Source organism: Vespa mandarinia, chromosome 3, assembly GCF_050613455.1.
Source record: "Vespa mandarinia isolate Hongniang chromosome 3, ASM5061345v1, whole genome shotgun sequence".
Lineage (NCBI taxonomy): Eukaryota > Metazoa > Arthropoda > Insecta > Hymenoptera > Vespidae > Vespa > Vespa mandarinia.
In genome coordinates this window covers 9,941,005-9,957,500 of record NC_140812.1, presented here as the reverse complement: position 1 = coordinate 9,957,500, position 16,496 = coordinate 9,941,005, and the positions used below count along the sequence as shown (strand labels likewise).

Sequence of the window (16,496 nt, the reverse complement as noted above, 5' to 3'; positions counted from 1 at the left end):
GACTTAATTTATATTTATGCTCTTCTCCTTTAATATTAATCTTTCATGACGACGTGCAGCCATATGTACCGTACAACGCTTACGTGTGTTTCCGTAGAAAAAAAATTTTTTTTTCCTTTTCTTTTTTCTTTTTTTTTTCTTCTTTTTTTTTTCTCTGCATTATGGTTATTTCATATCATCGATATAAAACTTAATCGTAAGTTCGTATCGGAGTATTCTTCATATGTCTCATATTAGCGCGTACAACTTGTAATTAGTATAGTATAATTATATTACATCGAATTATACTTATAAGCGTATATATGTTGCATTAATATAATGATATAGCAGTACTAGTGTAATTATATACTATACTAATACTATAATTAGTTAGTACTTAGAAACAATTACATTCGTATAATTACATGTATATATATATATATATATATATATATATATGTATATATATATAAATATAACTTGCAATTACTATTACTATATGCAATAGTGTCAATTGTATTATAATTGTGATAAGTTGTACTAAAGTACGTATATATATATATATTAGGTTGGAAACTATGAAACGGGCGTTTTTGTTTAGTTATTTATTTTCATTCAACGCCCGTTTCATAGTTTCCAATCTAATATATACTAATATATATCAATTATATTATGAAAAATTTCAAGATAACAAATCTGTAATTAAATAAAACAAAACAAAAAATGAACTACATAGATGAAATAAGACAAAGGTATTCAAAAAAAAAAAAAAAAAAAAAAGGAAAGAAAAAAAATACCAAAAAGAAAAAAGAAAATCTATACGATCACCATGAGGAATAATTTGAATTAAATTCTAATGAGGGTAAGAAAGAAGGAGAAAAGATGAAAAGATGAAAAAAGAGAAAAAAAAAGATAGAAAGAGAGAGAGAGAGAGAGAGAGAGAGAGAGACGGAGAGAAGATTTTTCGCATAAAATTCTCTCATAGATACGCGTTCGAGAAATAGAAACGAGATAAAAGCGAGAGGTTTTCCACGCTTTAAATCGGTCGCGTACATAAGTGTTCTCGTCAGCTGCGAGAAACTCGCAAGTTAGATACTTACGCAATCGTAACTTTTCATTATTTCTAAAGCACGCGCGAGCGCGCGTGTGCACAGACGCACGCGTAAAATACGCGCCGGCCAGAACGGTGGCCGACGGAAAGAACTTCTCAAAGTTGAACGCAATTTTGCCAAGCGTTTCTTTCTTTTCTTTTTTTTTTCTTTTTTTTTTGTTTTTTTTTCATTTCTTCCTTCCTTCCTTCCTTCCTCTCTTACGTTCTTTTTCTTCTTTTTTTCCTTTGTTTTTCTTTCTTTTTTTTTTTTTTTTTTCTTTCTTTCTTTCTTTCTTTACGAACGTTAATCATTTAACGAAGCATTTGCGTACGATGAAGGAAATCGTAATGATGACAAGATTAATGATCCTACTTTACTCTTCGCATATAAACCCTCAAAGAATTATTGTTGTTATTGTTATTGTTATCGTTATTGTTGTTGTTGTTGTTGTTTTTGTTATTATTATTATTTTTATTATTATTATTATTATTATTATTATTTATTCGTTTAACGAGCTTACTTAGTAGGATCATTCGATGGATAATTTTTCGTATATGCCTCTTATATCGTATATGCCATCGTTATCTTTCCTTTTAATCTTAATTGGAAAGAAATTGTATGTAATAAAAAAAAAAAATATATATATATATATATATATTAAGTACCCGTGTCAAATTTATAATAATTACTTAAACGTTAAAACGGTTTTATTAAAATTATATGATACGGACATTTACGTGTCATCGATTATCTACGTCGATGAGTTTTATCTTTGTAGGATTTCTTTTCTTCTTCTTTCTTTTTTTTCTTTTTTTTTTTTTTTTTTTGTTAAATATTTATGCAGATACAGAATGGGCCAAAAAAGACTTTAGGCAGATTTAAAAAAAAAAAACCTTTTTCGACAGTTCTTTGGGTAAAAATTGTTTTTGGCAAATTGTATCACCATTAACCTGATAAATGTCTTGAAAAGGAGTAATTGATTCTTAAAGTCTAAAAACATTTCCCTCATTTTAAGAAATTTTTTAATTTTTTACGAGATTAAAATATCTCGAAGAGAAATGATTGATTTTTAAAATAATCTAGAAATTTTTATATTTTCAGACTAACTTTGTTCTCTCGTGAGAATTACAAAATTGTAAACATAATTGGAAGCTTAAAAAAAAAAAAAAAGAAAAAAAAAGAAAAAAATCTGGGAGAGTTGGCGTAGATCGATTTTTTTTTTCTTAAATCTCTTAGAGAATTTTGCGTTCATTGAAAAAAAAATCTTTTTGCTCATCTGAAAAATTTCCTTTCAGACTTTCTGAGCTAATTTTGTTTCTCTTTCGTGTATTACAAATCTATAGGTCTAATTGCAAGCCCCCCCCCCCAAAAAAAAAATAAAAAAGAAAAGGGAAAGATATCAAGTAATCGTAGATTTAAAAAATTTTCCTAGAAATTTTTCGTCCCTCTAAAACTTTTCTCCTTTCAAACAAATTCTTTTTTTATTCAGAGATTATAAAATAATAGGGCCATTGACTGTAAAAACTAAAGAAAAAGAAATAATTCATATTTAACAACCAATTAGAAACTGTTGTCCTGTCCCAATATTTTTCGATTCGTTCAATTGATGTTATAAATCATTTGCGAAATTATTCGACAATTAAAGAGAGCAACAGATGGTCCAAAAGAAGAAGAGATTGAGACGTATCGTAAAGAAAACATTTTCGCTTTAACGAAGATATCAAACTTTATTGACCCCGTTGGCGTACGATTTCATCGACGATTATGACCAGATTGATTCTCGACGATGACGACGAACGACGACGAACGACGAACGACGACGACGACGACGACGACGACGACGACGACGACGACGAACGACGAACGATGACTTTCTCGTTTGAACAGACCGATATTTTTCTTTTGTTTTTTCTTCTTTTTTTTATTTTTTTTTTTCTTCTTTATTCATTATCTCATAAATATATCCGCGACCATTCTCTCTCTCTCTCTCTCTCTCTCTCTCTCTCGAATGCAATGTGCAATAATTATTTAAATGACGTATTAATTATTACATTCAAAAATTAAACTCCTTCGAAAACTTGTCTCCTTTCTAATCATTTCTTTTTTTTTTTTTTTTTTCTTATACAGTAATTTACAAAGATATTAATATTAAATACACGAAGAGAGAGAGAGAGAGAGAGAGAGAGAGAGAGAGAGAGAAAAGCAAATAGGAATATTATTAAAAGTCTAAACGTAGATAATTATTTCTAATAATTAAAGTTTCTAATTCACGTTAATCGTTTATTAGAAAATGTACGTATGCTTCTGAATGTAAACTTTACGTAGAAATTTCAAGAGAGAGAAGGAAAGAAGAAAAAGAAAGAAAAAATAAAAAAGATAAAAAGAATGAAAAAAAAAAGAGAACGAAAACAAAATAAATTCTATGATTCACAACTGGATGTTATAAGTACTTAGCACCTCTTTCTCTCTCTCTCTCTTTCTCTCTCTCTCTCTCTCTCTCTCTCTTTATCCGATGAAGAAAAATAAAAACAAATTGAAATTTATCTCGTCTATGGTGTAATAAAATAATTTTCTCCCTCGTATAGATAGAATCTCTTATGTTAGAGAGTTGCACGAACCAAGCGAATTCTAAAGATTTTAATCGGCTTGGAACGTAGCACACATATATAAACTTATATACATATAGATAGTAATTATTTATCAACGTCCATGGCAATCGATATCTTCTCTATGTCGGATGAAGGTAAAGTATAACATTAATTAAAGAAACATTCTCCTAGATGCAAGTATGCATCTATATACATATATATATATATATATATATATATATATAAATGTATGTATGTATGTATGTATGTATTTGTGTGCGTGAGTATGCATGTATGTATGCGTATATGTACACTTTGGTAGAGAGGGTCAATCGGTGGAGTCTCTCGAGCGAAATATTTTCTCTTATATATTGCGCGTGTATGCATAAGCGCGTATTATGTATGTATGTATGTATGCGTGTGTGTGTACGTACGTACGTACGTACGTACGCGCGTATGTATATGTGTATGCGTATTGCACGGTTATCAAACTATCGTCGTTAATTAACGTTTCACACGTCGGACGTTTACTTTATTCCACACGACGATGAAGCCATAAGGATTATAATAGGCGCACCACCGTCTACCGTGTATCTATCTCTATGCGAACGACGACCGGCGCCTTTTGCTTCTTCCTTTCTTCTACCCACATACATTCTTAAACCACACACACACACACACACATATATATATATGTATATATATGTATGTCTGACCGTCTATCGGTCTGTCTGTCCCATGCAAAGATTCATTCATGTATACAGACACATACTTATATGGTATATGTATATATACATATTTTATCCTACGCACTTTGCTTTAGTATCGCCGCCACTGCTCATTTTCATATTCATTAAGACGACCCTGAGAATTAGCATGCTAATTGCAATAACGAGCGTCTAACGTTCTCCTATATACTCGTTGTCCTACCTTATATCTCCCTCCCGTCTAATTCCTTCGTTCAATCAACTTCTTTTATTATTCTATTATATTTTCGAACTATATCATTCGATCAATCATTTATCACGATATTGATATAAATTATGATATTAAAGATTGTTACGGGTTATGTTCACATTTTTATCTGAATTGAAATTGAAATGGATCGTCGAATTAAAAAGGGGGAAAAGGGAAGAAAAAAAGAAAAGAGAAAAAAATATAAGATAAAAGATCAATTCATAAAGATACAGCCAGTAATGTCTCATTTTAATAAAAAAAAAATTAATAGATCTCGACTGCATGAATATAATTGATATAAATCAATTAAATTAAAAAGAAAAACCAATTAATAGATTTTAGTCTGAAACGTCTTCAAAATTAAGACATTTTTAATATCATTATATATATTGATATATATATATATATATATATATATACCAATTAAAAAATGATACGAATTTTCCGACAGTCAAAAATGTATAAATGTATACATATACGTGGAATATGTCAAAAATTTTTAAATGATTCTAAAACTCAATTACTTTTTCCATATCTTTTAATAGGTTAACCTATTTACTTTTTTCTTACATTATAAAATTAAAATCCTAAGAATTATTATATATATATATATATATATATATATATATACACATAATTTTATAATAATCACATAATTAAATATTCATAAGCACGCGAGACATATTTGTCTATTAATAATATAAGTTAAAATCTCTGAGACTTAAATCAATAATGTTAGACTTACGTAAATTTCCATTATCAATTCTTATCAAACACGCGATAAATAATAATCTTTAGCGCATCGTCGCGTTGGCATTCGTCATCGTCGTCATCGTCGTCGTTGTCGTCGTCGTCGTAGTCGTCGTCATTGTAATAATAGTAGTAGTAGTAGTAGTAGTAGTAGTCGTCTTTATACTTGCCCTGAATTATTCCACTTTTACCATCGTAATAATTACATAAATCGTAGGCGCACGGAAGTCGATAATTTTCTACCGCACGCGTAACCACGATACTTCATCATTTTTACGGGCTTAATCACGATCATCCGAGATAATAACGTTCGCCATTCGCAATTTATTCACCCGGTTGTCCGAAGTCCGGCCACTTGGGTCATTGACCTTGTTCTTGATAATACGACCAGTCTATATTTTGTTTTATCAATATCGATCTCTACAGATACATCTATATATATAAATATATATATATATATAGGAGGGGGGGGAAGAGGTCGCAAAAAAGGTAGATGATTGTAAAAAGAAAAAATATATTAAATGAAAGAGAAAAGGAAAAAAAAAAAGAAAGAAACGAATTCAAATGAGTCCTCGACGCTTTTATAATAATAATAGCGTAGATATGTGTGAGTAGATATAATATCATCTGATTATAATACCATACTCTCTGGTTATCTCGTTATGCTAACTAATTAGTATTTCTAATGTATTTGGTTAGTTATCGATACGTATCTACCCGGTAATTTCTTATTATAATAAAAAAAAATATATTCCCCGTTAAAACGTAAATAATATCATTCATTTTAAAACTACAATCTTATATCTTGACGAGCGTAGAAATATCTTTTCGATCTTGATCATTCTTAAATACAAAATAAGAATGTATAAATACTTTTTCTTTCCTCATGGGCGTGTATATATATATATATATATATATATATATATATATATATGTGTGTATGTATGTATGCATAATAAATACATACATACATAGTTACACATGCGATGAATACAAAAATGAATCTATCGTCGAACATTAAGGGAAGATTTGTAAATTATTGACTAAAAATAGTGGTGCTCGTTTCAAGAAAAAAATATAAAACAAAAAAAAAAGAAGAAAAGAAAAAGAAGAGAAAAAAAATAAAATGAAATAAAATAGAATAAAATATAAAAAAAAGAAAAAAGAAAAAAAAGAAGAAAAAAAAAGAAAAAGAAGGAAAGGTAAAGATTCGCGACTATTGTACGTGGTAGCTACTAAGCCGGCTTTGTCGGACTCCACAAGCAGAACAGACCTCCTCTTCGATGTCGGCGAAGAGAATGAAGGTAGAGGGTCGAAAGGTCAACGGTGTAAAATCCGCGCGTTACTACCGACTCCGATGTAAGTACCTACGAGCTTCAAGAGGACGTTCTAAAGACGCGTAACACCTGTTAGGCGAGTCTCCTTCTCGAGATAATTCGAAGCTTTATATATATATATATACATATATATATATATATATATATATATATATATATATATACGTATATATACGCATGTGAGTTAAGAAATATACATACACATACATATATAGTATATATGTTAAGAAATATATATGTATATATTTGTGTTGTTGTTTGATTGATTTATCGATATTAGATAAATGTATATATTTCTCTTTCTTTCTCTCTCTCTTTCTTCCTCTTTTATTTACTTTTTCAAAATCTACGCACTCTATTCGCTATTTGACTACATTGTAACCTCTAAAGTTAATAATGTATATTTACATTTGGGACTTTAATCGATCTCTCTCTCTCTCTCTCTCTCTCTCTCTCTTTCTCTAAATCGAAAAAAAAAGAAGAAATAAATCGAAGGAAGAAGCCAAAGAAATGAAAGTGCTTAAACTCCGTTCGGCCTTTTTATATAGTATCGAAAGTTCTCCCAAAGGAAAAGTGATCGCGATCTAAGATAAAACACTCGAGCCTTCCCTCTGGGTAAACCGATCTCATTAATCTCCGATCGACGGGTTTGGATCATTCGCGGCGAGTAAAGTCGAGCGCCTTCTAAACGGTTCGCTTCATTCATAAGGTGTCTCGTGCTATTCCTTCTTCTCTCTCTTACTCGTTTGCTCGTTTTAAAGAGGAAAAAGGAAAGAAGAGTACGTACACACGTGTACGAAGTAGTATACATACATTCTCTCTCTCTCTCTCTCTCTCTCTCTCTTTCTGATAGTGAAACGAGTACTTATTTACTTATTTACTTACTTACTTACACGAGAAAAGTACTTAGATAGTTTTCTAGTTTTCTACAAAGTAAAGAGAGAGAGAGAGAGAGAGAAACAGATATATAGATAAAGAAAGAGAGAGAGAGAGAGAGAAACAGATATATAGATAAAGAAAGAGAGAGAGAGAGAGAGAGAGAGAGAAGGAGGCTGTGCTCACAATCAGTCGGAGTGCGTGCTTCTTTAGGGCCAGGTGCTTGTGTAGGTGTATATCGGTGAAAGGATAGTTTACGTATTGGTGTACACCAAGACGCAAGACTTAGCCAAGCGTGCGTGTTATATAGTCGGCGTAAGCCAGACTACTTGGGTGGTCCGTCGAAGAAGGGACCGCACGCAGAGGCCTTCCCCCACCAGAAAAACTTCACCGTTCCCCCACTTGTCTCCTTCCAGGCCTCAAACACATATACAAAGAGACAGATAGATATATACGCGCACGCACGAACGCACACACGTACACGTACATGCGACGACACCTTAAACGTACGCACTTTGCCGTCCTTTTTCCATAGTATAAGTGAATCGCTCGAATATCTCTCAATCTAGCAGCCTGAATTCCGGCTGGTACTTTACCGAGAGAGAGAGAGAGAGAGAGAGAGAGAGAGAGAGATAAAGACGACTGTTCTCTATCTCTATTTGTTTATTTCTTCATTTCTCTCCTTCTCATGATATTCATTCATTTACGATCGATTCATTATTTTTTTCGTATTTTATTATTACTTCATTTCTTTTTTTTTTTTTTTCTTTTTCTTTTTATCATCATCATAATTTTATTATTCCCCGTAGAACATTGTTGTATCATTTTTTTATTTTGATCGTTTATATAATATGATAAAGTGTTATATCTTACTTCAAAGAATCTAAAATGATAGGAATTGGATTCTTTAAAGGAGTTCTTCTTCTCTCGAACGATCGAAGTCTATTTTGCGAGTGACGTCATTCTCAGCTCAGAGAGAAAGAGAGAGAGAGAGAGAGAGAGAGAGAGGCGATACTAAATACGATGCCGTAACTTTCCGAGCTGACTTCTCCATCGTGTCCTCTCGATAAGACTGGACCGTAAAAGCACGTCAAACTTCTATGTCTCGTAAATCGATTCTCTTCCTTTTTATGCCATTGAATTTGAAATTGTTATTATTTTTCTTCTCCTCTCTTCCTTCCCTATCTTCTCTTCGTAACGTTTAAACCATATAAAATATCGATAATCATTCAAGCGTAAATAAATGAAAATAAATAAAGAAATATGTAAAGAAATAAATAAACAAATAAATAAATGACTGATTGATTGAATGAATGAATGAATGAAAGAATGAATGAATGAATAAAGGAATGAATGAATGAACGAACGAACGAATGTATAAAATATATATTTACGTATAAATAAATCCACGTTAATAAATATACATATACATATACATATACATATACATATACATACATACATACATACATACATACATAGATACATACATACATAGATACATACATATATATATATATATATATATATATATATATATATATATATACGTATAAATACGTACGGACATTTTAATTTATGTTTGTGTACGTATAAGCGTGTAGTAAAGTGAAAAGGGAGGAAGAAGGGAGTACTTCGAAGAAACTCCTTGCTGATTAAATGCGTTGCCCTTACGACGTACGTCGCGACCGCGCGATTAAACTCTTCCCTCTCTCTCTCTCTCTCTCTCTCTCTTTCTCTCTCTCTCTCTCTCTCTCTCTCTCTCTTACTCACTCTTTCCCTATCTATCTATCTTTCTCCTTCTATCTCTGTCGCTCTTCCTCTTTCATGCGTATTCGACAAGGCTTTGCTTGCCGTCTCTCTTTGCCCGCGCAAACTCGCGGCGCTTTATTACGCGCGAGCTCCAAGCAGGAATGCGCCGAGCTTCGACGAGTTCCTCTTAATGAGTATCACCCGTGTCTTCTTCTTAGACGGCCCATTCCATTAGAATTTGTCTAATCCCTTCTTCCATAAATATCTTGAAAGATTTGTATGTTCGAAACTTGTACGGATTGATTTACCGATTAGCTTTTATTACATACACGTCTATACATTAAATATATATGTATGTATGTATATATAATTTGCTTTATAAAATAATTATATAAATTATAATTATGTAAAAAAAATTATTGTATAATTATGAAACTGCACTCATCAAAATATAACTAATGTAAAATTATATATATATATATATATATATATATATATATATATATATATGTATGTATGTATGTATAGGAAATACATACATATATGAATTTTTTTATATAAGTATAATTGCATATAATTGTATAAAATATATATATATATTTTTTTTTTTTTTTTAATACATATGTTAATTACATTTTGATGAGTTCGCTGAACTTATCTCGGGTTCCATCTTCGATCTGAATCTCCTCTTACTTTACCCTTAGGTATATAATATTTTACAAAATGTCGACGTTCGATCCTCAATTCGTTTTAATTACATGCTAATTAAGTATAGAATGAAGTTTCTTGCTATTCGATTCTAAAGGAATAAAATCTGACAAGAGACAGATAGATAGATAGATAGAAAGAAATAGGAAGAGAGATAGAGAAAGAGAGAGAGAGAGAGAGAGAGAGAAAGAGATTAGAACGAAATACGCAAGTTCGTGAATATCGATATCGAATTATTCCTAATTGCTCTAATAGACTCTACGATATATCGAATTTCAACATGTTACATAGAACGATATTATTTCGAAAAAAAAAAATGGAGAAAAAGAAACAAAAAAAAAACTAAAAAAAAAAAAAAAGAAACAAATAAAGAAAAAAAGGAATCTTAAGTAATCCTCATAAATAATGTATCGCTCGAATAGATTTTTCCGTCTCGATGGAATGCGAAGTTGTCTCGATTCGTTTCTATCCTCGACGCCATATAAATCATCCTCCTCGTTTCGTTCGTCTATAGATATCTATCCCTCATCGATAATCTTTATCTCGTCATTCTCTCTCTCTCTCTCTCTCTCTCTCTCTCTCTCTTTTTTTCCTCACCCAAGTAATGCGTTCACTGTGCCGAGAACGTTCAGATTGCTACTTTTTCTCTCTCCCTCTCTCTCTCTTTCTCTCTCTCTCTCTAAATCTCTCTCTCTCTCTCTCTCTCTATCTATCTATCTTTCTCTCTTTCTCACGGATTGCTCGCATTGTTATCCTTTTTTTCCAAACTCGCTGACCTTCGAGAACGATGTCCGCGTTTTCCAAGTCGATCGATTCATCGATTCATCGATCGTACGATCGATCGACCGATCGATCGAAGGTAAGACGAATAATGTTATCTCTGATAAATCTCGGGAAATCTGATAATGATTCACGATTTCTAAATTTATATAAAAAATGAAAAAGAAAAAAAAAAGAAAAAATCATGTTACGTTAATAATTATACTTTTTAAAATTTAATTCAATGTCTTAATAAATTATTATATCTATATTTTTATATATATATATGTATATATACATAATTCGATATAATAATATAAATAAATAATATACATATTATTATACATATATATATATATACATATATATTATTTATAAATATAATTGTAATACATGTTATATGCAATAATAAATTCTTGTATATATATATATATATAAATGATAAATTATAATATAATAAATATAAAAATAAAAATTAATTATTGGTTTGTGAAATCGAATGAAACTGAGATGAGAAAATAGTAAAAGTGACCGCGAAAGAGTATCACTCGAGAAAAGAGAGTTAAAGAGAAAGAGAGAGAGAGAGAGAGAGAGAGAGAGAGAGAGAGAGAGAAAGAAAGAAAAATAAGAGAGAGAAGGACTCGTTACGTTAAACTAAGTGGAAAAGACCGGAACGTAAAGTGCCCTTTGTCATTGGACACTTCCTTGAACCTGGTTACGGATCTCTTCTGGATCGCCGTGAAGTGCCTTCGACCTTGCCGTGGCATTATTTTTCGCAGGAGTCAACGATTCGCTAACGACCCTTTCTCAATAATTATCGGAACAACCCGGTGCGATTATGCGTCGTCGAGGGTCGATCCTTAGAAAAAAAGAAAAAAAAAAAAAAAAGAGAAAAAGAAAAACACAGAACAAAAAAGAATGTAAAAGAAAAAAAGAAAAAAATAAAATAAAAATAAAAGAAAAAGGGGAGACTTAACCTTTCTTTTCATTGTTGCTAAGAAATCATCGTGAAACGCAAAACACGGTTATTAAATTTTATATTCTACTCGTGTTCTCGTACTATTTAGAAAATGTTCGAATCTTTTCTCTTTTCTCTCTCTCTCTCTCTCTCTCTCTCTCTCTCTCTCTCTCTCTGTCTCTCTTTCTCTCTCATAACTCCAATCATCATTTATTATTATCATTTTCTCATTGTTATTATTATTTATAATATCCTGCCGAAGGAATTTTATTATTATTATTATCGCAAAATTTATTCCATATTTTTTCTTTAAATCCAAAACTTGAATTAGAAAGACATAAAAAAAGAAAAAAAAAAAACAAAAAAACAATTTAATTATTCGATAACCGAGTAATAGGTAGCTATGATCTATTTTATCACGGAGATCATCATCATCATCATCATCATCATCATCATCATCATCATCATCATCATCATCTTTATTATTATTATTATTATTATCGTTGTTACTATTATCATCAGATATTATTATCGTTATTAGTAGATACATATGAAAGAGAACGAATGGATTCGTCGATAATACTGTAATCTTCTCTCTCTCTCTCTATCTATCTATCTACATACCTGTCTATCTATCTATCTATCTTCTTCTTCTTCTTCTTCTTCTTCTTCTTCTTCTTCTTCTTCTTCTTCTCTTATCTCGTTAAAAAGCAAGTAACGAAGAGTAGATTATTAATTTCTCGATAAAGCGCGGATAGACGCGTTTTAATTCCTTCCTCTTGAACGAACGATAAAGGAATAAGCTAAGGTTATTCGTAGGTAAGCTAAGCAACGTCGTGTGTTGTTGTTGTTGTTAATGTATATTCACAAGAGAAACAGAGAGAAAGGGAGAGAGAGAGAGAGAGAGGGAGAGAAAAGGACAGAGAACGTGTTGTAACCACTATACCATTACAAAGTCAAGTCTCAAAGGTAAAAGAATCCTACAAATAAACAGATACCTACGTACTTACTTACTTACGTTCTCGTATATATTTCTTGCTCGACGAGAAGTCGCAATTCGCGAACAGGATGATCGTTTCGATAATGGAAAGGGACGAGGAAAAAAAAAATAAAAGAAAGAAAGAAAGAGAGAGAGAGAGAGAGAGAGAGAAGCTTAAGCGTAAGTACATCGAATGGGCGTGACTACTCTCGTGTATCACCTGTCTCCCCATTCTTTCGCTAATTGTGAAACGCGAATGACGTTGCATTGTCCTATCATCGAAGTCCTCGACACTCGTTTGACGACTATCGATAATTTATAGGATTAGATATCTACTTTACTTAGTTGTTTCCTTCTTCCTGGGAATAATGAACGAACGAACGGTTTCTCGTAACTGGATAGATTACTTCTTTTTTTCTTTTCCTTTCTTTTTTTTTTTTTTTTTTCATTTTAACTATCAAATCTTTTTAATCAAATAAATCTACGATTTAAACGTCTCTGAGAATATATCTTTTTGAATATACATTAAGAGAATCGTAGAAATGTATAACATGTTGTAATTATTTTAAAGTGTTATTTGTATATTCCAAAAAAGAAAAAATTTAAAAAAGAAATATGTATATATATATATATATATAATTTGTTAAAAAATAATTTTTTTCAACACTCTCACAGAGACAAACACACAAACACAAATACATGCATGTGTATATTTTAGCTGATTATTTTAAATATCGTTTATTCCTTATCGTGTTCATTCATAAATAATAGTTTAAATATTTATCGATAATACGTATAGGATTATCGTATTATAAATATTTCATAGATACATATTATACTACATTATTTGTAACAATGGTATACAGAAGTATAATAATAATCAATTGAGAAAAAAATCATGGAATTCATGAGGATCTATCTTCGATTAAATTAAACGGGGAAAAGTGATAAAACTGGTATTATCTTACAAAGAACACACATACACACACAAATATATATATATATATATACACTCATTAGTGTATAATATCTAAACGAAACAATGCTTACGTAAATTCATACGTAGAATTATTTGCCATATCGTCGAACTATGGTATTCGTGTCAACGTGCCGATTTCAATAATACCTGATTGTAAATGGATCCAAAAGAATGAGAGAAAGAGAGAAAAAGAAATAAACATAAATAGAGAGAGAGAGAGAGAGAGAGAAAGAGTCTTCTCTTCCTTGTAGAGTGCGTAGGTGGAATGCACCATTCGAAGTCGGGTTCCAATAAAGTAATAAGCCTCTATAAATAGCAAGAAAGAAGAAGAAGAAGAAGAAGAAGAAGAAGAGGAGAGAGAAAGAGAGAGAGAGAGAGAGAGAGAGAGAGAGAGACGAAGCACACGTTCGCATCGAGAAAGAAGGAAGACCATAGAAGGAACCGTGGAAGCATGGATGAGGGAGCTTGACCGCGAAAGTCAAGAACATAATCATAGACTACGATCAGCCTGGTCCCCTCACTTTATACATCCGCCTCTCTCTCTCTCTCTCTCTCTCTTTCTTTCTCTTTCTCTCTTTTTCCTTCTCTCCCTCTTTCACTCTCTGTCTCTTTCTCTCTTTCTCTAGTCTCTTCTTCGAAGACTCTCTCTCAGAATCTATGCGCGGAGAAACTCAGAGATCCATCCGAATCCATGCCTTGGCTAATAATTATTAGCATCTTAACTTAATGTACATATAGAAAATTTATATTGTATTGTCGCTTTTTCTTTTTTCTTCTCTCTTTCCCTGTTTTTTCTTTCTCTCTTTTTTTTTTTTTATTTTCTTTTTTTTTTTTTTTCTTCTAATTCCTTTAAACGATAACTCGTATTAAATGATAAAACGTTTAACTTATAAGAATAAAAATTAATAAATCGTATTAAAGATATCTCATAGATTTCATTTTCTTACGTTTGTTACTTCTCGACGATGGAAATAAGGATTTCTTGATCTATGTTCCCGACGATCAATATCCAACGTAGTAACGTAAAATTTCTTTTTTGTAGGAATGAAAGATGATAGAAAAAATGAAAAGAAAAAGAAAGAAAAAGAAAAGAGATAGAAAATCAATTATCTGTATATAATTATACATACATATATTTATATATAAGGGAATAACATTTGGAAATACGATGGGAACTCGATTAGCATGAAAACAGGAAATTGTTGCCTTCCCTTTCGGTACTACCTCGAAGGCGATGGCGTAGTTGAATTTGCAAGATTAATAGAGATGCATGGTGAATAATCGCTTTGCGACGTCGATCGATTTCCCCGTATAAACTCGCCGAAGAGTCTCGAGACGATTCTCTTTACACGAAACAAACGCTCTTGGATAATTTATTCTCTCTCTCTCTCTCTCTCTCTCTCTCTCTCTCTCTCTTTTCTTTCATATTCTATTTCTCTTTTTTCCTTTCTTTCGTTCTTTCAATGACAAAAAAGAAAAAAGAAAAAAGAAAAAGAAAAGATAAGAACGGACTTTCAATCTCAACTTTATATTTCTTTTTTAAAGGATCCTTTGATACATTTGTCAAATTTTAATAATTGTCAATTTACCAGAGAGAATGAAATAAAGTCAAATATTCTTAAATGATTTTAAATAATTGTGCATTCCTTTTATCGAAACTTCTTACCGTAATCATCTTTTTCTTTTTTCCTTTTTTTTTTTTTTTTTCTTTTTTACAGATCGTAAAACTACAAGCCTAAAAAATTTTATGAATTTTTATTTAAATCAATTAGAGATACTTTTGATATACCTTATGTAAAATCACAAATATATATGTAAACATACATATAAAATATTTCGATTGTTGAGATATCAAGGATCTTTTTTATTTCTTTTCTTTTTATTTTTTTTTTTTTTTTTATTACTATTAAACCATTTAGATTAAAAATTCGGGTACAATGAGCGACAGGAGAAAAAAAAAAGAAAAAAGAAAGAAGAAAACAAGAAGAACAAATGGAAAGAAAAGAAATGAAGAGAGAAAGAGAAAGAGAAAGAGAAAGAGAGAGAGAGAGAAAAAGAGAGAGAGAGAGAGACAGAGAGACAGACAGAATCCAATGAGAGTAAGCGATGAAAATGAAGGAAATGTATAGGTCCGCGATGTATACGTCGTTAATCGATTAATAGTATGCAGGGACGTATTCAAAGTTGAAAGGAGTGGGAGGAGGGAGGGGGAGGCCACCCTGCAGCCGAGTTTCGCCACACACCTCGACGGGATCTTGCCTAAGGCAAGAAGGCGGTCGGCGTCTCGGCTCATTAAAGCTAATAATGTGGATTTACTAATCTCTCCGTTCTCTGTCGGCCGGATATATATATGTATGTATGCCTCACCCCTCTCCTGCCACCACCTTCACCACCACCTCCACCACCACCATCACCATCACCATCACCGTCTACCTCTTCTTGTTGCACACCTCTCGCTCCCTTCACCACCATCACCATCACCACCACCACTTTCCATTATTTCTCGTCGATTTCAACGTTTCGAAAATTATTCGCAATAATTCGTTCTGATCGAATCAGTAAATTAAACGAATCTCTTCTTTGATCAATCCTGTTATTCCATCTTTCGTTTTTCTTTTTCTTTTATCAAATTTCTTTCTTTTCCCTTTTTTTGCCCCCTTTCGTCGTCACTTCTTCTTCTTCTTCTTCTTCTTCTTCTTCTCTTTCTTCCTCTTTTGTTTCTTTTTTTTCATTCGTTCGCCTCCTTTTTTTTCTTCTTTTTTTTCTTTTTTTTCGTTTTGTTC

At 31.6% G+C, this 16,496-nt stretch overlaps 1 protein-coding gene across 1 annotated transcript in view; it reads right to left on the bottom strand.

The window, feature by feature from the left end:
• LOC118445065 (homeobox protein E60) overlaps positions 1–16,185 on the bottom strand; it is a 66,100-nt gene extending 49,915 nt beyond the window's left edge. Inside the window, exon 1 of the mRNA XM_085655675.1 lies at positions 16,081–16,185. Coding sequence (XP_085511801.1) covers positions 16,081–16,185 — 105 coding nt within the window. The remainder of the gene's footprint in view (positions 1–16,080) is intronic.
• Between the last annotated feature and the right edge of the window lie 311 nt (positions 16,186–16,496).